The sequence below is a fragment of the Lineus longissimus genome, chromosome 17, assembly GCF_910592395.1.
Source record: "Lineus longissimus chromosome 17, tnLinLong1.2, whole genome shotgun sequence".
In the NCBI taxonomy this organism is placed as follows: Eukaryota; Metazoa; Nemertea; class Pilidiophora; order Heteronemertea; family Lineidae; genus Lineus; species Lineus longissimus.
The window spans coordinates 14,779,259-14,800,593 of record NC_088324.1 but is presented as its reverse complement, the minus strand read 5'-3'; the positions used below and the strand labels follow the sequence as shown (position 1 = coordinate 14,800,593).

The 21,335-nt window shown below is 41.2% G+C and overlaps 4 protein-coding genes across 8 annotated transcripts; 2 read left to right on the top strand and 2 right to left on the bottom strand.

The window, feature by feature from the left end:
* Nucleotides 1-241: 241 nt before the first annotated feature.
* On the top strand, nucleotides 242-3,683 carry LOC135501291 (GPI-anchor transamidase-like). The gene is made up of 9 exons (XM_064793327.1): nucleotides 242-333; nucleotides 673-818; nucleotides 1,090-1,148; nucleotides 1,382-1,458; nucleotides 1,655-1,766; nucleotides 1,989-2,203; nucleotides 2,392-2,502; nucleotides 2,742-2,917; nucleotides 3,086-3,683. Exons 1-9 carry the CDS (start codon nucleotides 256-258, stop codon nucleotides 3,159-3,161), a joined length of 1,050 nt encoding a protein of 349 aa, XP_064649397.1. The 5' UTR covers nucleotides 242-255; the 3' UTR covers nucleotides 3,162-3,683.
* A 330-nt stretch (nucleotides 3,684-4,013) lies between these two features.
* LOC135501376 (protein STPG3-like) lies at nucleotides 4,014-7,786 on the bottom strand. Of its 3 annotated transcripts, none has more exons than XM_064793456.1 (6): nucleotides 7,730-7,786; nucleotides 6,765-7,073; nucleotides 6,325-6,530; nucleotides 5,918-6,009; nucleotides 5,466-5,706; nucleotides 4,014-4,510 (listed from the first exon to the last, which is right to left on the bottom strand). In XM_064793456.1, the coding sequence occupies exons 2-6, from the start codon at nucleotides 7,004-7,006 to the stop codon at nucleotides 4,386-4,388; spliced, it is 906 nt and encodes a 301-aa protein (XP_064649526.1). In that variant the 5' UTR covers nucleotides 7,007-7,073; nucleotides 7,730-7,786; the 3' UTR covers nucleotides 4,014-4,385. The 3 variants fall into 3 exon arrangements, with proteins under 3 accessions (XP_064649526.1, XP_064649528.1, XP_064649527.1); XM_064793458.1 differs by lacking the exon at nucleotides 7,730-7,786 and adding an exon at nucleotides 7,615-7,713; XM_064793457.1 differs by lacking the exon at nucleotides 7,730-7,786 and adding an exon at nucleotides 7,414-7,500.
* Nucleotides 7,787-8,609: 823 nt separating this feature from the next.
* On the bottom strand, nucleotides 8,610-13,000 carry LOC135501563 (uncharacterized). The gene is made up of 4 exons (XM_064793723.1): nucleotides 12,874-13,000; nucleotides 11,701-11,882; nucleotides 10,096-10,207; nucleotides 8,610-9,816 (listed from the first exon to the last, which is right to left on the bottom strand). Exons 1-4 carry the CDS (start codon nucleotides 12,902-12,904, stop codon nucleotides 8,762-8,764), a joined length of 1,380 nt encoding a protein of 459 aa, XP_064649793.1. The 5' UTR covers nucleotides 12,905-13,000; the 3' UTR covers nucleotides 8,610-8,761.
* Nucleotides 13,001-13,969: 969 nt separating this feature from the next.
* LOC135501892 (neuronal calcium sensor 1-like) lies at nucleotides 13,970-21,290 on the top strand. Of its 3 annotated transcripts, none has more exons than XM_064794302.1 (9): nucleotides 13,974-14,432; nucleotides 15,296-15,314; nucleotides 15,550-15,598; nucleotides 15,901-15,990; nucleotides 18,141-18,219; nucleotides 18,764-18,852; nucleotides 19,208-19,219; nucleotides 19,484-19,561; nucleotides 19,853-21,290. In XM_064794302.1, exons 3-9 carry the CDS (start codon nucleotides 15,563-15,565, stop codon nucleotides 19,955-19,957), a joined length of 489 nt encoding a protein of 162 aa, XP_064650372.1. In that variant the 5' UTR covers nucleotides 13,974-14,432; nucleotides 15,296-15,314; nucleotides 15,550-15,562; the 3' UTR covers nucleotides 19,958-21,290. The 3 variants fall into 3 exon arrangements, with proteins under 3 accessions (XP_064650371.1, XP_064650372.1, XP_064650370.1); XM_064794300.1 differs by having other exon boundaries at nucleotides 15,290-15,314; XM_064794301.1 differs by lacking the exon at nucleotides 19,208-19,219 and having other exon boundaries at nucleotides 13,970-14,432; nucleotides 15,290-15,314.
* Nucleotides 21,291-21,335: the final 45 nt, after the last annotated feature.

The following is a 21,335-nucleotide window of genomic DNA, read 5'->3' as shown; positions in this document are numbered from 1 at the left end:
AAGTTAATAATTGTCTTATCTAAACAATAGCTAAATTAATATTTTTTATTTACATTTATCATCTGCTTGATTTGATACTGTTTCACTTTCACTTTTCTAATAGATAAGGATATATTATTGCTGATTATGCTTGTCATTGAATTATTGCCAGCCAATTCAACCTCGTTTACCCAGGGATCACTGCACACTTGGGGCCGAGGTAGCAGGTGCTTGTTCCACTTTTTGTCGATAGGTAGCGATTGCGGTATTTCCAAAATGGCTGGCCAAATATTAAATCTGAGATTTTTTATGATTTTAGGGCAGATTCTTATGATATTTGCTTCAAATATTGATGTAAGGAGGTGTTGTGTTTATTGCAGATGATTTATACATTTCGAAACGTCCAGTTGTTTATTGATTGGTTCTGCAAATAGCCAAATAGAGGGAATTGAATGGTTATCAAAAGCGAAATTGCTGTCCCATGCTAGTGACACCTATCGTCTCGATGGTCGAACTACAGACAGGACGGCATAATGATTGGGGAGGCAGCTATGATGAAGTAAGGGGAATTGAATAAGTAAAGAATCTTGTTATGACTCAAGACTCGTCTTACATGTTTTTCGGTGCCGATTGTCGAAACAGGACTTGAGTCTTATCAACAGTCTGAGACTTCAATTCTTCTTTCACTTTCAGGAAAAAGTTAGCGACTTCTTCAAAAGTGGGCACACAAATAATTGGGCAGTATTGGTTGACACGTCTAGGTTTTGGTTTAATTACCGCCATGCTGCGAATGTCCTGTCCGTCTACAGAAGTGTCAAGAGGTTAGGTATCCCAGACAGGTGAGACCTTGAGCGCTCTTAGAATGACACAGTATCTAACCTAAGGCTAAGGTCCTTGTCAAGTATTTGAGTTGTTTGTCAGTGTGCTTTCAAATTCTAATACAAAATCTGTGTTTTTGGTTAACTTTTTCTGACATTAGAACTTGTTCATTTAGTAATTGAGTAAATCCACTCTGAGATATCCACAGAAGAAAATGATATGCAATTGCTGCATGGAAGTTAAAGTCACTTATGAATAGGCTGTATACTGGTGTGTTTTTTTTAATTGCAGCCACATCATCTTGATGATTGCTGATGATATGCCATGTAATCCAAGGAATCCCAGGCCTGGTAAGAAAAGGAATGTGCATGTCGTAGCTTCATGACCTCTTCCAAGCCTTGCCTCCAGTCCTGCCCAAGTTAGAAATGAATGTAAAGGTGGAGTACCGCAGGCCCCAGTTCTTTTTATTTGCTTGTTCCCAATTTCAAAATCACATTATCACCCCCTCAATGGGATTTGGAGTTTTGGCAAGTTTTTGTAGCCTTGTCTCTGCAAATTATTGCTATAACTCGTCATGTTTCAGCGACCATCTTCAACAATGCCAACCAGCATATCAATGTTTATGGAGATGATGTGGAAGTGGATTACAAAGGCTATGAGGTAAGAGCAAGTCACTTTACTGCAATTGCCACGTCCTTTGAATGAGTTAGAAATGAAGATATCTATTATCATAAATAATGCAGAAGAAATTAAATGCCTCATGCATCAGGTCTCGCTTCAGTACCAAAGGGGTTAAGCTTTGGAATTATCTCCCATACAATCACACTAGGTATTTCATTACCAACCATTCTTACAGGTCACAGTTGAAAATTTCATCCGAGTTCTAAGTGGACGATTACCAGACAGCACCCCGAGGTCAAAGCGTCTTCTCTCTGATGATAGGAGTAATGTCCTGGTGTATATGACAGGTAATTCTTTCTCCCAATGGAACAATTATGTTTATAGTACTCTTCAGCAGGCAATGTCATATTGGTTTTGAGTTAAGCCTGAAAGTTATTTACATGTAGCTGTGGTGGTCAAAAGTAGTTATGTCTTGAAATGGCAAAGGACTCCTTTCAAGGTTTGTGGTTTATTATTCCTACAGCCTCCTTGTTGAGCATAGTATATGTATAACATCAACTGTATTTTAGGGCACGGAGGTGACGGGTTCCTAAAGTTCCAAGACTCCGAGGAAATCTCTCATGTTGAGCTCGGTCATGCCTTTGAACAAATGTGGCAGAAACGCCGCTACCACGAGATGTTCTTTGCCATCGATACTTGCCAAGCTGTGTCAATGTATCAGAAGATTTACTCGCCAAATATATTGGCCGTGGCAAGCAGTCAAGTTGGACAGGATTCTTATTCTGTGAGTATCAAGTAAAATGTAAATACCGTGTGAAGCTTGGCCAAGGCCAGTCGGCATTAGCTGAGCCTTGAAACTAAGACCAGTCCTTCTGATAGTGACCCTTATACTGTGTCACCGTGCTCCCCATTATTTGAAAAAAATAAACTCTGATGTGATTAGTTGTGTGACCCATGTTCTCCCTATTCCAGCATCACTATGACAGCTCCTTGGGGGTGTTTGTGATGGATCGTTTCACATACTACATGCTGGAAATGCTGGAGAAGGTGAAACCAGACAGCAAGAAGTCCATGTATGAACTGGTAAGGACATTGGCCAGCATTGATGGAAATTGAGACTGCCCTTGTCTAGATTGTTGTGAACTGGTGCCTTTATTCAGAAGGCACAGAATTTTATTTATTTTCAAGGAAAGTCATTCCTGTAGTGTTTGTGCTGGGGCGATGCCTGCTGAAAAGTCTGCTCAAATAGGACCTGTAACATGAAATACAATGATACTCAATATATAACACTAGTATTCATGGAATACAATATTCTTTTTCAGGTGAATTGCTGTCCACCTCATTTGTGTGGCTCCAATGTTGGTGTGCGGACAGACCTCTATCCGCGGGATCTCCAATCCGTCCCCATCACAGAGTTTTTTGGAAATGTCCATAATGTGGAGCTACAGATGACTGCCATGAATCTGACCTCTACTGCCACTGATAAGAAAACATGCAGGTGATTAAATTTATTTTCTTTTTGCGTTTTGGGTGAGGGGGGTGTTGGGGGGTTGCTGACTTCGAAGTGCCCCATTGAGTGAGGGTATTCAATAGTACCAGTCCAACTATCATGCACTTACTTTTGTACTACAGGTTTCTGACCATTTCTCTCTCTTCTTCAATTCAGCAAAGACTCCTGTGATACTAAGCCAGAACGTAAACAAGGAAGGAACCTCATCTACCTCGACCAGTTCCCAGTGTAAAATGGACATTCCAAATATTACAATTAACTCGCAGTTGGTACTTTCTGGACTGTCGTGATACAAGTCATTGTTGATGAAAAGTCACTTCCACTGAAATCTGCCGTCAGCTCAGTAATTCGGAAGGGTGCAGTGTGATGGTGTGGACAATCATTCATGTCATGCTATTGAAAATGATTGTCTTTGAACTCAACTTAAGACCTCCTGATCGAAGTTATAGATAGTAATGTCTTGAGAAGGGCATGCCCGCTTTGCTGGAGTTCCCTTGGGACACTTTATAGATAGGAATCATAGTGGCACCAATCCCCAATTTTTAGTTGTAGAAACCAGCTGATGAGTTGTTTTCCGAGCTCGAAGAATGACCCCTCATCTGGTGTTACATGTAGTATCCTAGAAATAAAACACATTCATGCATCATCTTCCAGTTTCACACATCATGTGTCATACACTTTTCAACCTCTGTTAGTTTGTAATCTGTACATATGATGTACATTTTATTATTTATAATAAATATTTTTACACTTCTATGTTGTTGTTGAAGTTGGTCTGAAGAGATTCAAGAGTTGTTGATGGGTATGTAGCCCTTGGGGTAAAGATCGGTTTAGTGAAGCTGTCTTTGCCTTCAGAGAGCCCATTACAAGCCTCTCGTTCTTACTTGGATGGAGTCATGCTTGCCTGGACTGAGGAATCGAGGCAGAAGGAGCCCATCACAAGCTACTCATTCTTCTAACTTGGGGGTTCCTTGTCTGGACTTAGTTACTATGTACACAGTATCAATCCCATATTCACATTTTCAAAGGCCAAGGTAACTGAAGGAAGGTCATAAGTCTAAAGTATTTGCAAAAACAAAACTTGTTACTAAAATATACTTTATTAAGATCGTTTTAAGGCAAAGAAACAAAAATACTGAAACACATACAACATTAACAGCAGTACCTTGTGTGCAATAAAACCATGCACAAACAACACAGTGACACATATTGGCAAGTGTAGGAACTACATGTATTAGTAATTTTACATAATCGACATGCATATTATTTACAATAATCTCTTATTTACAATAAAAGCCCATGGAAAGTTCATCGTCCAGTCTTTCTACAGGCCTGCTGCTAACCTCCTTAGAGCTTAGAGTAACCAGACTAACCCCTGTACCTTTGCTTTATGATTCAATGATCCAATTATTCCAAAGGGTTGGACCACATAACAGTTCACAACCTCATATCACATTCACAGCGTTGCAAATGGTCCATGAATGTGAGTTTTTTCCCGCCTGAATCCGAAAGAGTAGGTCGGGCGATGATGTCTTGTTGGGGTAAGACGACCTCTATATTGACCAGGATCTGGAGTTGCCTCTGTAACAAGAGAAATGCAAGATTAGTGAAATCAGCGGTAATAATGGTCGCTCTAGTCTAAAGACCTCTGTGATTTCATTGAGTGCCAATGATCAGTTGGTAGATGGGTCCCCAAACAATTCACTTTGTGTACACAATACAGGCAATCCTGTAATGCTATTCAATGATCTGTCAAGGTAGAGAAGTTTTCTGGTTGTTATAAAGGATAGGGGGCATTAGCCATGTAAGAAGCATACTGGTGTAGGTCTCATCTTATACTTGTAGGCCCTGTGTTCTCTGTGGGTTGAATGCCACATCCGGTTTGTGCTATTTCATTATTGGCAGTGTATTAGTTAATTGGAAGGTGTTCCACATTATGAGTTTATAAAGCATATTTGTATTTGTTTCAAGAAAACCAAATGAAGTCAAAACTGAGTGCAGCTTTATTGTTTAGTGGTGCATTGGTCAGTTATGCTCTGTTTAAAAAAAGCCAATTCAACCTGAATCCTAATGTTAGTTTCGAAAATGTGAAAATAATGGACGGACATATACCGACATGAAAAAAAACACCTTTAGAATTGAAAATTAAGTGCATCTCAAAGAGTAAAAACGTACATTATTAAACCAAATACTGTTAAGTACACAGAGTAAAATCAAAGAGGATAAATACATGCATTTAAACGGTGGCAAAGGGGCCGAGGGAATGGTTAAATGGTCGCCTGTAGCCTCTTATTGAGAAGGACGCCCAATGTTTTTGGCACTGCTTGTGGACGGGTGAGTATGTGTTTGGTCCTGGTGTGCGCTCTGAAAGGGGGAACTTGGTGAAAGGAATCCTGTATCGTGTGAAATTCTGTCAAATAATAAAGGCCAACTACATTTTGAATAGTAATATTATGAATTATATGAATATTATTTATTGAACAACCACACCTGGACTGAAGCTGTGTGGAATTATCACCCAACGTTTGGTACCTACCCTTTGAGTTCCATAAAATAGTGTCCCTCCTAAACTGATGAGAGAATCCAGGTGCCGACCGATGTACCACCTTGTCTGCTCGACCAGGATGATACTCATTAGGCGATGGGTCATTTTCCACACCTTTTTTAGTCATTACGAAATCTTTCCTTGTTCCGATTGTGAAAGACGGCGCCTCTCGAGAGGAGTATTGTTTTTGACCGATCATACTCTTCTGGGGGTAGTGTCCTGGAGAGGGCCACTGAAATGGAGACCAACAGGTGTAAGGATAAGGACAACAGTAATGGATGTGACGGTCACCCACATCATTGCAGATCAGGGATTCTTGTCAGGTAACACTACAACAGCCACAAATCTCATCTCTATGTCATTTAGCCATTAAATGGTGATATCATACATGTTCTCCCTGTTTGCTGAAGACCTCTCAAGGGGGCCAAGCAGAGACAACTTACCCGTCTCTCAGAATGGAAGTCTACCTTATCTTGCCAGATATTTGGAGTGTTAAACCAAGTCTTTGACCATGACGTCCGAGCACCAAAACCATCTGGAAAAAGACATAATGTTTCCATTCATTCCACATCAGTCTTTTGAGGACATAGTCACAACCAGACGATGGGAGAAGATCATTTGACCTGAATATGAAGTTCAGAGGACAAAATATAGAAAGCTATCACATGACTTATTGCATATGATTTTGAATCCTGAGAGAGAGAGAGTAATCAGTAAAATTCCTGACTAAAGTAGACACCTTTCAAAGTACAACTCTGGCACAACCACGAGGACCTGATTTGTTGCTAAACTGCTGATCCACTAATTGAGTCTCTAGACTTGTCCTTCCTGGGGGGTTTTGCACCTTTACCTTTTTCAGGCCATGTCTTCCTGCCGAATGAGAAAGACGGAGCATTCCTCTCACCCGGCCTGACTTGTGGTGTGTATGTACAGGGTGTCGGCCCCTCCATGTCCTTGCGCAATGGTGGCCGAGCATTCATTGCCTTATCTAATGTGATCACCTTATGATACTGATGCGGTCCTTCGATATAGTTATTAACCCTGTGTTCCTGATGCCTGGAAATGCAAATAGATTATCGTTATTTTGATTTAAGCTACCGACTGAATCCTGGTTGTGACATTGTCTCAAACCTTGGCCAGAGACACATTTTTTCGACACAAATAGAAAAGGTTCAATCAATCAGGCAGAGATCACTCTTATCATATGCTAAGATTGAATAGAATTAACCATTAACCACAGACTTGGTATGGTGGTACAGTCAATTTCACTGACTCGGATGTTATACATACTTTGGGGCCATAGTCACTGTTGCCAGCCTGACAAGTGATGGTGGGTACCGGTGTTTTGATGACATCCTCTCGGCATTCTTCTTTGCGTATGCCTCCTTCACCTCCGGCGGAGGAGATGGAATACGTGCTATCTGGTGTCCTGCATTTCCCAATGATGCTGCAGGTTGTTTCCCTGTCCTCAGCGCTGGAGATGTCCGCGATGGGGACGGCGGACCGTCCTGTGTTTGCTGAGTTTCAGCCATTTAGGAACTATTCTATAGCTATTATCATTGTCAGTTGCTTAGCACCTTAATAGAGTTGTCATGTCCCCTACAAAGATGTAAGAATGAAACATTAACACATTATGGGTTGATGTCGATCAGACCAGGCCCAGTTCTCTAACAGTGCATAGGCCTGTTGGGCAGCATCCTGGCGCTCTCTTGCCTGTATAACTCTTGGACTAAGGGTTTGACAATGCCAAACTGGCCATAGGCCTAAGCTTTCCTTTATATAATCACTTTGTGTTTAAAAACTGATGTACTGAACTAAAAAAAGTAGACCACCCTTTAGTCTCCCTTCAAACATATCACCCCTCCCATCTCCGGCCTATACTCCTTTAATGTTACAGTCAGCTTTAGACATTGCTATTGCCCAACAGTCTCTTACTTACCTACCAGTATATATATGATACCCACAAATAACACTGCAAATGAGGAAGTCCATTTAATACTTCCCCGCAATGCTAATTCACAATAGCAAATAGAAACGGTCAATACCAATAGCCTACCACACTACCCTATGCTATAACCTTATACAATGAATATCTTTATTAACCTATTGATAGTTCCAGCAACTCAGATATGATATTTACCCAGCTATGTTTTGTAGACACGAGTTATATTCCGATTTACGACATTATTCAATACATATATGTCATGCGTGAAAAATAAATGGGAAATAAAACTGATTTCATTTAGTGTACTAACCATTCTTTTGCTGTCAATTATCCGCCGCCATTTTGTAACCAATGAAGCCATTGCTAAGCACGTCAGACCTCGTGCGCTGTTGTTTTGGCGGGAAAGTTGAACGAAATCAGCGCCTCTAGTGTCAAGATTTAGAAACGCCTATGCTGGGCCCTGCTGGTGTAGCAGTCAACAACGTCCTCTTGGAAAAGTGTCGGGACCGACATGGGCCCCCTATATTGTATGCCGACGGATTATGGTACATGGTTCTAGGGAGAACACGGCCTCATCTCTGAGGCACCGGCGTGCCTCAGAGATGAGGGTATGTATAGTCGTAGAGACCAACGACCTTCAACTCCGGACGCAGTGGAACGGCCTCGTCCTGTCCCCCGGTAAGAAGAAATACGATCAGGATGACTAAATGGACTGCATAGGAGTCTATACCACAGTTGGCATGTATAGCTAGAGGCGGGCGCCGGGGTTATTTATGTATAGCTATGTATAGCTACCGGTCTAATAATCCGTACTCCCCCAGGAAAGTCATCTGGAGCTCATTCAACAAGGGATTTTGCGAATCTCCGTGTGAACCGGCCTCTGAACAGTAACTAATCAAGTCCATCTGATTGTAGTCTTGTTGCCAGATTTACCTATGATTAACTCAATTCCCAGGCGCCACTATTACAGAGCATTGCCCACATGGTGTCTCACTCCGACTGGGGATCGAACCACGGACCTCTTCACAGCTAAAATCTAGGTCAGAGCCACTAGACCACAGCCCCGGACCACAGCGGTTCCTCAATGGACCTCATCTCACTATGTTTTCCAATACAGCTTGTCAAGATACAACTTTGTGAAAATAAAACCTAAAAACACATTCAATTTTAAGAATTACATGTATTTTATTAAAGAGTGGATACACGTATTAAGATATCAATATGCATATATTCACACTTTCTCGATTTTGGTTCACAATTCAGTTATATTTACAGAGCACATTTCTAAGCGATTTATTTCTTTTATCTCAATGAACGGTGTCCAAGACGCTATGGCGCGCTATCATCGATCTCTAACCCCAAGTTCCCCAACCCTCTCCCCGCTTCTCTTTTCCCGTTTCGAAGATCGTTTTTTCTTCAATGGTTTTCCTTTCTTCGCACCACTGGCCTTGGCTGAAAAACTCGGGAGGGACGGAGCCATAAGGTCAAGGTCACTCCCTGCCTTGATGTCAAGGTCACTACCAAGGTCGCCAGTGGACAAGTCTGTAGCATTATTGTTAAAGTTAAATATTTCACCATCCGACACACGAATTTCTGGTTTTATAAAGGATTTTGCCCTCTGCTCGTCCACATTAGATGTCAATTCTGGATTTCCAGCAGTAACAACATCGTCTGCTTGCTTTTGATCGTATGTTCCTTTCATCACACTGTCTAAATTTTTACATTCACCATCCACATTCCGTGCTTTCCGTTTCTTTCTTTCGCTTTTACGTTTGTTTTGTACCGATTTTTCATCTATTTTATCATTATTGTCAAAATTGTTTGTTTCTTCTTGTTTTGTCGCACCATCTAGCTTTCCCTCTTCTAAACTATCGCCATCTTGGTTTGTCACAGTCACAACGTTGCTGCCTCGAAAGCTTTCGCAAGCCCTGTCCGTGTCAGCATCAACAACGTGTGGGTGGTTCACTATAGCATTATCGTCTGAACCGTCACCACTTCCCGCCGCTATTCTCCCGACCGTCCGTTCCTCCCCCGTTTCCCCTGTCTTCCTCTCCTCCTGTTTCACGTTCTCGCCATCATCCACAGATCCTCTGTTCCCTTTCTTTCCGCTCCATTTCTTTCCCTTCCCCTTTCTGGCCCCAGCTGACTCCACACCAACACCTCTCCCGTCAAGTCTATTTTCCTTGTCATCCCGTTCAGACAAGCTGTCAGGTGTTCTTTCTCCGGTTGTGACTTCCTCGGTTCCACCCTTCAGATCTGCTTGCTTGGACCCTCCTCTCAGTTCTATGCTATCAGATGTGGCCTCATTCAGATCGCTCAGCTTCTTGGTCCGACCAGCAGACCTCACTTCATCTCGCTGTGGTGTCATAATACCGTTGGCCATTGCTAAAGGGGTCACTGCAGGAAAGAAAAATATAGATTGGATGAGTATAAAAAGAGATCAAACGAGTTAAATTATAACAAAAGTCTTAATTCTTGTCTTCGTCCCAAACACAACTCGGGTGGAGCTGTTCATTTTGCGGTGCTCGGGGACACAACCAGTACCACAAGTTCGGCATCAATTGCCGTCTTGCATGCATAAGGACCCGTCCCCCGAAGCCCCACAGATGCATTGATGTGCCAGTGGGACGACAAATACGGGACTGGCTAGACAAAGTGACTGACTTTTTGGCTCACCTCTCATAGATGGCGAGCCCGTCCGGGACGTTGTCCGTGATGTCGCTCGAGACCCGTAGCGGCTGGACAGGGACAACCTCTCACGGTCTTCCATGGCACGATCAGAAATTTCCTAAAAGATAAATGGAAGATACAAATATTATTACGTGAAACCAGTATATAAGGTGTTGTGCAGCCTGCGGATAGATTAGTTGGAACATAGAACTGTAGATGCAAAGAAGAAAAACGTCAACATATAAAGTATTTTTTCTTTTGAGGTCAATAGCTCATGGATCAAAGCGATTAATAGAATGTATCATTTGTTCCCCGGACATTCTATCCTATAGGACACTTCAAACTTCCACACCAGTTGTTTCTATCCCGAATTTGAAATGTTCTGTTTACCTTTGCATTCACCATTAGGCATAATCAGTGACGCTTCTGTCAACCAAAGAATTCCATAGATGTGTCCCCCTGAGCTATTTTCACACCCAATTTGAGAAAATAATAACCATGCATTCTAAGTTGTTCCCACTGCATATCAACGAAAAAACAATACCAGGGATAGGTCGAGACGCATTTAGTGAATTATTTACACTTAGTATAACTTGCTTAATTAAATAAGTAGATTATAATGTATACAGCAGGGCATTGCAACGCAGGTGTAGACAAAGGATTCTATTATGCATACTATACGATCGTTGGAACCAGTTTTCGACATGACCGGTTTTCTTCTTCGGCGCAACAGCACAAATTGGTGTGGAAAACAACTTTAGGAAAGTTTGTTGTTGGTCTTTACAAGACGTTTAAAGGAAAGACTGTTTAGTAAGGCATTCTCTATAAAGTGAACTCAATCCCTATCACAAGGTTGTTCCGTCCTCGGCACATATATTTGAGAGATTTCCAGACCTAATCCGCTTGTGATGACGACAGTACTTGCACTTTCGATAGGCCTGGGTGATAATCCCACTGATTAATTCACTTAAGAGCATTACAGATGAAACTATAAGCCCATAACTCCTAAAACGCAATTAGGTTCTTTCAAATTTTCTATCTTAAAGCAAGTGAACGCTCTGAAGGATTGTTTTGAGGGCATGACATTAGATAAGAACATAATATAGTATAGAATGTGCAAGGCGACAACCATTTTGGTGAAGACAGCTCTGGCACCCCTGGCCTTATATTCGGAACTAAGACTTGTTACACTTCAAACGATCTGGTCATTGAGGTATAATAGAGTTTATGTGTCGGCTTGAAACAAGATAGCGCAATCTTTAAACTTAAGCTTTAGCTCACAATTCTGTTGCCCGGAATCATTCCTGACAAGTGACAGATGTTTGCTCATGTTTCTCCTCACCATGGCGACCCTTAACAAAGTGTCAACACAGGTACCAGGGGGCGTTTCAAAAAGTCAAATGTTACAGATCACATGCTGTTCGGAATAACACATGTGTTCCTTATACAACATCATGATCTTTTAAGTCTCATGACTTCGATTGTACTATGTCTCTTTACTCAAAATATTGTATCAGAACTCAGTCGTGTTTGAGGGGGACTTGCGCATCAATACGTGTATTTTATTGTGTGTTCAATTGACCTTGACCCGGACTTGACCTCTGACCTTACCTTGGCAGCAGACGACCGCCGCCTGTCCATCATTTTCAGCTTCTCCTCCCGGGTTTTTCTGGCGTATTGTTTCTGGATGACGTCACCCCGGAGAGTCTTGTCATCCTCTATGGCATTCTTGTTCCGGTCTGTCCGGCGTTCTGGTTGTGGTGTTCCTGGGAGGGAGGTGTAGACTGATTTATCTGAAGGAAGAATATAAAATGATCTGAATTATTTTTCACCAAATAAAGGAGCAGAACAAAGCCTTTCTAGGCGACACATCGCCTGTCCGTAAACCGCAGCATTTTCATTCGGCCCGAGTGGGTAAATTTGCAAATATATTGTAAAGCATGTAATGTAACGTACGTTTATGATTGACAGAGAGAATATAGAACTTCGTCAAATGTTTAATTGACATATATTTATCTGTCATCCAAATGTAAACAAACCCTGTTTCTATAAGATCTTCATCGATTAAATCAATGGGTAAATGACCTTACAGATACATTGCATTTCAAATGTAGGGCAATCTGGCGAGCGAATCCACTAATAGTAATGTCATCGAAACCAAGACTTGCTCTGTTTTCAGTCCTACATCGACCTGTCTATTTTGCCAACGGAATGGAATCATTACTTTGTGTTAGTAGACTTCCTTTTATTTACAAGATGTATATACATGTATGAAGTACTATTATTGCATTTTTTCAACTCACTCTCAACAGATGAACATGGCAATACCTTCCTTATTGATCTCCACGAACAATTTAAAACTGACGCCCTATTTTACATTTTTAGCTGGGGCCAATTTGAAGAAGTATAGACCTTAAATGTCTTTGTAGAAATGTTTGCTTAGTTGCTATGTTGGTGGATAAATAAAAAAGTAAGAGTAGGCCTTATATAAGTTGTTATTGAGTTCGCTAAATCAAGTTAGCCAATGTTAAATAATAGAATGTTTACTGCACGCTTGCAAAATAAGATATTGATAGAAAGTTATGAGAAAGCCTACTTTATATTATGTTGCTGGTATTTGGTATACACCTTGCAATACTGCATCTGTATATGCGACTCAAACTTGATTAATATCGATTGGCGATTTTTAAACAACCAAGTTCCTTCAGTCCATTGTCTCATCCAAAGCATTAGTGGACGAATGATATTCAATCAAGGTCGACTGACTCTCGAAGAAAAACCTACCGAATAGTTCCACGGAGGATCCGCATCCCATGGTTTGTATCCTAAAAAGTCCTCTACATATTGGAAAATCACTTAATGTACTCTCAAATATTCGCACAGAAACTGTTCAGTGACTCAATGAACTGACCTGGCATACCACGGTCGTGAAGACATGCAGGCCACTTCGATAAAAATAGATCGATAATTCGTGACGTCACGGAATTCCTGATTTTCGCTTATCTTTGATTTGATTGGTGCAATGACTGATGTGAAAATCAGCGGAACTAATCAGTTATAAGCGAGGATCCCAATGTGCGAGCCGTCGTCAATAGGGCAGTTCCCCCTCCGCGCCCACAGATTCGATCGACTTCCACCTGGTCTATGATCCTTCCGGTCTGCTAAGGAAATCCTCTCCACACCCAGCGTGAGCTGTTGTCCAATGGGGTTGCATCCGAAGTTGACTTCACTTGGTTTGAACAATCCTGACAATATCAGGCCAATTCACTCGATACATCCAACATGTGTAAGGAGAAGTCGTGTTGTAGGCCCTGTTTACAAGAGGATGGTTTTGAATATCCGGGCCTGAATAGTTCCTTGATCGGTTCAATTCTTAAGATTGATATGTGTTTGCAAACCTTTATCTTTGATTTGAAATCGGGTTTTGCCTATTGCACTAGAAATAGAACGAAAGAAAAGACCGAAGAGCTATCACGATGCCGAGAGCAACGAGAAGGGGACGGACAAGGAAAAGGATGCCTGAATTACGTTCTCATTCAATGACGCCATCAAAGTAATCTTTCGTCATTTGGATGGACAGTTTTCTGCTACTGTTTTACCTTTTTCTCACTAATCTGAAAAGTTGTCGAGAACATTTTCTACCTTTCCCAAAATTCAATATTGGATCGAAGTACTTCTTTATACAATTAGAAAAACTATCGTCAGTATCCAATGGGCCGAGTCTCACGGCGGACTTGAATTAATGACCCGTGGTCTGAAAAAAATATCAAGAAACTACGAATCGAGTCAAAATGACAGTATTCTATCTTTTGGGCTACAATGATAAGACCTCTAGTGAGACTGTAGTGAGATAGACCTCCGGCAGATGGAATTGTTCTTACCTTACTTCCCGCATTGGCATGTACACCTTCTAGCCTCCTCAACTATCCAGGGAAGTATCAAAGAGGCTCTTGTTTCTTTAGGATAACAGTTAATCTGGAATGCAAGGGTTTCAACCACCTGATCCTTCATGATGTATGCCACCTATTGGGCATCAAGTGTACTGCATGCACCAAGCATCCTCTTTTTCGCTTCCAATCACAGCAGTACACGTGCGTCGATAAGCTCCGCGGTGGACTATTTGCAATTTGGACTATATTGGACTTTTCACGTTTCTTTGGACTAGACTCCCGGACCAGCCTGCCGCTTATTTTGGACTACATAATTTTCTGTGTCTCTCTATGATCAAAAGTGATATGTTGCTTGGATTATAGAATCACAATACTGAACCACTGAAATCATGGGGAAGAAAAATAGTAAACTACAACCGGACCAGCTGGAGGAACTTTCATACAAGACCCACTGTGAGTATGGACCGCTACTGATGTAACATTATTACATGACATCATGAAAAGTGTCACACCGTCCAAATATTGTTCAATGGCATATAAACAAGTACGACTTTATAGTGGAAATATCTTTTACAAAGGACACCAGGATGGTATGGGGTCTATCTTAGAAAGAAGTTGTGTCAAACTGCCTAGACCTCAAAACATTGACAGTATATTGCTCAGACTCCTGACCACAATTCTCTGCATGGTATAGGATGTAGATAAATGCCTCAATCAACTGAGAATGTACTCCCCAAACCCTTTTTTATACTCATTGACAACAAGCTTAATTCAAAAGATTTCCTTCGGATCGGAAGCGAGTGAAACCGCTGAAAGTAGTTATTTTTTAGCAATACTGTGTTGCCTTATTCGATTTGGCCGACATTCAGGATTTTTAGTTCACTCATCAAATCCAAACTGCAGATGACAACATTGAAAAATCTATCAATACGTATGCTAGTACTAGTTTAGTATAGTTTTAAACTTAGCCAATCCTTGTCACATAAAACCCACAGTAACGAACCAGAATGAAATGCCATCCTTTCAAATGCACATGTAAATGTTATGTGTTTAGGTTGAGAGATACAGACAGCTGAACTATCCAAGGTAAAAAGATGGTTATATTTGAAGAAAAAACTCGCAGCTACCAACTCATCTGTTCTTTTGCCACATGGTGAAGGAAACAGCAGTCATGTCAATCTGGAGATGAGTACTGGCTTTGCTGAGCAACAGGTGGTCAGAGTACATCCTTTGTGAAGAGAGTGCCCGAAATACAGAAATGAAAAGTTGTTTATCATCGGATGGGTCAGTTTGATTCTACTTTTTTTCAGTTACAGAAGAGGAGCTAGTCCAATGGTGAGCTATACGCCTTAATTTTATCTGATTTGCTTTATGACATTGGTGGAGAAACTTGCTACGATCAGAACAGTCACCTCGTTTGTACATGATATGCGGTAAATTGGCCTGAAGATGTTTGAATGAAGCTCAGAATGACCCTTAGCTACACAACTTGGTGAACGGAATGTTAATTTTGAAAGAAGTGTGCCTTTCGGATGGAAGGGGTGTAAGCATACCAGGCTTTGTTTTGCAGGCATAAAGGATTCATGAAGGACTGTCCTGAAGGAACCCTCACCGAAGAGGTAAGCTACTTCTTCTCGAGCAACGGGTTTTTACGATGAACCTTCGCTGGAATAGAATGCCCGAAACTCCCTGATGAAGAAAACACTATGCTTGAACTCTGCAGTAGAACAAGTTGTTAAAAGTTAGACACGATATCACTTAAATGCAATTTGTAAACACGGTAACTTGCTCGTAGAATGATGAAGAGGCCATGTGTCCCATTGCAAAGGGGAATTGATTTTAAACCTTCCTGTAACATTAGATCATGTGATTTCCCTTTGTTGGTTTTACGAAGAAGAGCTTTTTAACATTCTTGTTGCAGGGCTTCAAGAAAATATACAAGAACTATTTCCCATTCGGGAATCCTTCAACATTTGCCTCCATGGTATTCCAGATATTTGACGAAAATAAGGTATGCATCAGTATAGACTAGACAAATGGAAAATACGTTACCGGTACCGTTTTGATCGCAGCTGTCCTTTGTGTCACAACCAAGTACCCACTCTTCTTAATTTGAGCTCCTGTCCGATTCAAGCGATCTTTTGCTCTTTGATATTGGCTGATGAAGAATCATGCTGATATTCAGAGAGGAAAATGATAGCTGTTGAGCGAGTATAAACCTTGTGATAATAATCAAACCTACCAGAAGACCTCTTCAAGATTTTAGAGCAAGGTTTATCAATAGAGGTTAACTCCTCTTGCAATATCTCTCTGGCTCTTGACTTGCGTCAGCATAGCGATATCCAAGTAGTTACCTGCTGGCTTGTTTCAACAGTTCATTGCATCATTAACCCTATGATCTAAGTTGTGATGCATTCCACAACACAATTTGTAAACCTATCGACATAACCATTCATTTAAAAAGTCTTCATCAATTCTCTCTGAAGGTACACTTGTAAACCTATTGCAATGACCATTCAATGGAAAGGTCTACAGTTTTTGATAGTACATGTAGAACATTTGTGCGATTCCAGTTTTAGGGTGAATCATGCCTTTTTAGACATTCCCTCAAGGGTTAACCTACCAAAGGCTGGATTTTGCATAGAAGATAAACCTTACAACGTCTGCTCATTCCTTCTGTAGGTGAACATTCACTTCTGCCTTGGGTATCGTCTGCCCGTGAACACCTGTTGCAGATAGATGCGCTGGCAACTATTGGAGAGTTCCTAGACCTTTTGATTGCTTCAGTTGGCGGGAAGACTCACCTTAAGGCTGAGTTGCTGAGGTGATGGAAGTGGAGCAGAATCAAACAAACTTAAATGTCAGTCAGACAGTTAAACTTAAGTTTGTGTTACCTTGAATAATAACAGCACTTTACCCCTTCGCCACAGGAGACAGGGGAGGGGTTTTATTGGTGCTTGCCTGGTGCATTTTAGAAGATCATTAAAGGTCACCGGTGATAAAAAAGGGTTTACAGTCTATGCATTGCCTACTGTACAGCGTTTGTAGAAAATAGCGAGATATCCGAAATATGACCAAGGTACCATCTAGGTAGCAGCTTACCTACTTGGCTTCTTTACTGGTGCTGGATAAGCCTACTGCTGCCAATACCCCTGTGTGAAATATGAGAGAACATGATGCACTTATCGTGTTACATTCGCGATACAGAAAGGATCACGTTGTGTTTACAAGGCGTTATCATCAACAATGTTTGGCTGGAGATGTGCGCACTTCAAGTAGTGCAACATCCTGACATTGTAACTCAGCTGAGAAGAATTCTGGTTCTCTCCAAACCAATTAATTACTGTTGGAGGGAATGGCGTGGGATTGGTATGCTTATACAACACGTGTATGCTTCGTCCAAGAAAAAAATTTGAAAGCTTAAAATAGACCAGCAAAACGATTTTCGGTCCAGGCATTCTGATCGCACTATTCTCTTCCCCCAGACTTTCATACGCATTTAGCTCGATAACACCATTGAATCCGAAAAGATGTGTACAAATGTGCCTTTTATTCCATCTTCCCAGGCCTCTGCCAACTTCACTTCATTTAAAGTAATCTTTGTGGCGTTCTCCTCGCAAGACTAATCCAGGTTTTGTGGAAATTTCCCTGAAGAAACCGTTTCCGGATGCTCATTTGCGTTGGCTGAAAAAAGTCTAAAAGGTCTTTCAGAAGCTTAAGTACCTCCATTTAAGAGTGCAGGCATGATTTCAAAGAACAGCAAGTAGAAAAGAGCATTAGCACAGCCTGCAGCCGTTTAAAGGGAAATCTTACACGGCGGGAAACGATCCCTTTAATACACGATCTTATGTTATTATGTTATTGTTAGGAACTTGTTTATCAACGCTTTGAGATCATCAGTATAAAATATCCGTCGGCAAGGTGAGCCTAGTTATCATCAGTTGATACATATTATATAAAAAGAGTTCTTTATCGAATATTTGATGATTAACAGACATATCATTTAGGGAGCTTGTAGGCGGAATGACGTCAATGCCTTTTGATGATAGATTGATCTTTCTAAATCCGTAGACACATTAGTGCAGCGATACAGGCCTGGGCCAAAAAAAAGTTAGCAAGTTTTTCGCATCTGTCTTATTTGTTCACTTCGATTTCTTTCAGAATGGTACAATAGAATTTAGCGAGTTCATCATGGCTCTCTCTGTGACGACAAGGGGTGATGTTGATGAGAAATTAGAATGTAAGTGTCTACAATCTCATTCTTAGTAACTACCATGTTATCAAGACCATTCATACCTGATGTTACGTGACTTAGGTTCTGTCTTAGCCATAGCAGAACAATGTTAAAAACGTCAGTGGAATCTATCCGGGTCACTTCTCGTAACCTTGACATTTTACTGAAACGTGGCTATTTTGATGTCATTCGGCCAATCAGCCAACGTTACAACAGTACTCTTGTGTTGAATTTCACTTGGTGGAGATGAAGTTAACTTTCGGTACATCGGTCGTCAGATAGCAGGCTGCAATTGATATCTAAACAGACGCTGTTCCTGATCGGGTGGTAGGCCTTCAAATCTCCTTCTTCTTCTGTCCTTGAGTAACTCTGGTGTCCTTTGGTCAGCATTCCTCTCTTTTCTTTATCAAGGGTAAGTTCTGAAACAGAGAGTTTGGTCTCAAGCCCCACATTCACATCTAGCAGATTCTCGTAATCTCTGACGTCTAATCAAATCAACACCACTCAGTTTGTCGTTTCCAACTCAAAGTATTTTGCTCTTTATTTCAAGGGGCGTTCCGATTGTATGACATGGACAATGATGGGTACATCACCAGACAGGAAATGTTGCAGATAGTCAATGCCATTTATGAAATGGTGGTAGGTATTAACATCTTTCTTGCAGCTCTTTGAATGAAGTACACAACGCCATCGCGATCGATTATATCAAGCCTGCCGTTGATGGTAGCTCACGTTCATCTTACGGAATCAGTGGTTTTCATTAATTGTACATTGGGACCTATCGATTTTAGCCTGAGATTGAAAAATGTTGTCTTTAAAAGAGATTCCATGATATTGAATTGAAAATGAAAACTTAGAAGAATGTTGGCTAGCGAAAAATACGCTCATCCCAGTGATTCGTCTTGTAGTGGCCTTATTCGCATAACTTGCATCGATATCTATACTTCAAAATGGTAAACTGCTGACGTGAATATCTTTATGTTTATTTTTACAGGGATGTGAGGAGGTCAGTATGATACAGGAATAAGTCACTAGCATTTTTGTTACCAAAATTCCAACTTCTAAGTGTCAATTGGGGAATATTTTGTCCTGATCTGATGGATAACAAGTGCACATTCCAACTGTAATCTTGTCATCATGCAAGAGAATAAGTGATATAGAGAATTGACTGAAAATATCGATGCATCGAAGGTAAAGATTTTTCGCAAATGAATGAAGCTCATTTGCAGGGAATAAATCGCAGGCTTTCAATTTTAAATTTTCATTGCAGGGTAAGCACACCAAGTTACCAGAGGACGAGAACACGCCAGAGAAACGAGTCGACAGAATATTTGATATCATGGATAAGGTGGGTTCAGCAAAAATAGAGAGATTTCGATCAAGTACGGTTGTGGTTAAGTCATATACCTGTCACGTTCCGGTCATCGCACGTTCGCATCTCAATATATGGGAATAGCTCCGTCTGCTGAACGGAGTGACCACACAAATATCACGAGAACTAGCAGTGCGTGGTTTACTAGGCTTGCCATCTGCTTTGTCAACTTGGACACATCACACAGCCTCAGAAGATAGCAGAAAATAGTCGTGCGAAATTCATTTCAATGTTATGTCTGGTTTAGCTCTCGCATTCTACTTTCAGAACAATGACGACATGCTGTCATTCGAAGAGTTCCGAGAAGGTTCAAAGGCCGATGCATCCATTCTCCAAGCTATGACAATGTACAATGGGATGCAGCTCACGTGATCCTCACGCCAAAACATAAACAATCGATCTGGATCCCGGTGTAACATTTTTGGTTGTTCGGCATCAGTGTGGCCCGATGCAGAGAACTTACAATCGAAACACAGAGAGAAACCTAATGAGTGACGATTCGTTTTTAGCACCCCCGGCCTGACGATGAAGGGAACACTGGGAAAATGAGACACTCTCATGTTTACACTGTCTCGCTACTAAGCAAACCTCGGGCCCCGCGAACGACCATTCGGGAGCTAGGTATATACCTGTACGGACGGCAACCTGCTGCAACCACAGTCTGATTTCAAAAGGAGAATCTAAGCATTGACGTTGGTTCACATTGCTAAAATCTTCATTGTGTGTAGTGCCGAAGGAATGTGAGGAGTGACGCTTATCGGCAACTTCGTGAAACCTGTCTGGTCCACGTGGCTCATACTGGTCATAGCCTCGCTTTAACAAAGCTCATTTAGGGATTATACATTTGTACACTCGTGTAAATACTATCGTCCGATGGTTCTTGGCCGGGGCCTTCAAAATAATCGGGAAACTATGTATATATCCCGGTATATATACATCGGAGAGAACGTCCCCACCTCATTTAGACTGGTAGTGACTCCTAGTGGCAAAGACAGAACACTTGGGGTCACAGACTTTCCAGTTACCTTGACCTCTGTCAATGTCAGCGCCCATGGAACCACACCTTTCTTTCAGAGATGTAAATAGTGTACTAATTAGCATATATCGTTCTTCGACCGGTTTTTATGATGTAAAGTTCGGTTGTCATCGTAAAATATTCACTTAAATCATTGTTAAACCACTCAACAGTTTTTCTCAAACGGCAAATAGTGCGCGATTTGGAAGCAAGCGTAGTGACTTGTTACCAACTCATGGTTGTACATTTCTGATTTTATTTCGTCATCATTTTTATTGATGTTCACATATATCATTACAAAATGTCGGCCGTTTAACTTGGGATAAAGAAAGCAGTTTTATCCTGAATCCCGATGATTCAGGTCTGCACACTGCTGGTCTGGCGCATCGTCTACGATGTAAGGAAAATGTGTTGAGGTAATGAAGAAAAACATGTTACACACATAAAAAATCTTACGCGTGTACAGTGTACTTACACACAAGTTCACCTCGTCTCCGGGTTTTGGGGGGTTAATCAATGTAATAGAACGTTGTGCATTTCCTGCACGGTATTCCTGGAGGCGTTGCTTTTTTTCTTTACTCGACCTTTTCTGAGCTGCAGCTGTAATAACAGTACGATATCAGGTTGTTGAACGTTTGCTGTTGTTTCTATGTTCTTTACCGATGAAATAAAGCTCAGGTGGCTTGGAAAGTAGGTCTCCGTGTTGTACATTTTGGTGCATCATACCTATGTTAT

Excerpts from the sequence above, each read along its gene's own strand:
- LOC135501291 (XM_064793327.1), top strand. The coding sequence starts at position 256 with ATGGCTGGCCAAATATTAAATCTGAGATTTTTTATGATTTTAGGGCAG. Across the intron at positions 819-1,089 it reads AGGTTAGGTATCCCAGACAG|CCACATCATCTTGATGATTG; the intron begins GTGAGACCTTGA and ends TTTTAATTGCAG. Across the intron at positions 1,459-1,654 it reads TGGATTACAAAGGCTATGAG|GTCACAGTTGAAAATTTCAT; the intron begins GTAAGAGCAAGT and ends CCATTCTTACAG.
- LOC135501376 (XM_064793456.1), bottom strand. The coding sequence starts at position 7,006 with ATGGCTGAAACTCAGCAAACACAGGACGGTCCGCCGTCCCCATCGCGG. Across the intron at positions 5,707-5,917 it reads ACTTCCATTCTGAGAGACGG|TGGCCCTCTCCAGGACACTA; the intron begins GTAAGTTGTCTC and ends TCTCCATTTCAG. Across the intron at positions 4,511-5,465 it reads TATTTTATGGAACTCAAAGG|AGGCAACTCCAGATCCTGGT; the intron begins GTAGGTACCAAA and ends CTCTTGTTACAG.
- LOC135501563 (XM_064793723.1), bottom strand. The coding sequence starts at position 12,904 with ATGGGATGCGGATCCTCCGTGGAACTATTCG. Across the intron at positions 11,883-12,873 it reads ATCCTCCGTGGAACTATTCG|ATAAATCAGTCTACACCTCC; the intron begins GTAGGTTTTTCT and ends TTCTTCCTTCAG. Across the intron at positions 10,208-11,700 it reads GGCGGTCGTCTGCTGCCAAG|GAAATTTCTGATCGTGCCAT; the intron begins GTAAGGTCAGAG and ends TTTATCTTTTAG.
- LOC135501892 (XM_064794300.1), top strand. The coding sequence starts at position 14,369 with ATGGGGAAGAAAAATAGTAAACTACAACCGGACCAGCTGGAGGAACTT. Across the intron at positions 15,315-15,549 it reads GAAGAGGAGCTAGTCCAATG|GCATAAAGGATTCATGAAGG; the intron begins GTGAGCTATACG and ends TTTGTTTTGCAG. Across the intron at positions 18,220-18,763 it reads TGTTGATGAGAAATTAGAAT|GGGCGTTCCGATTGTATGAC; the intron begins GTAAGTGTCTAC and ends CTTTATTTCAAG.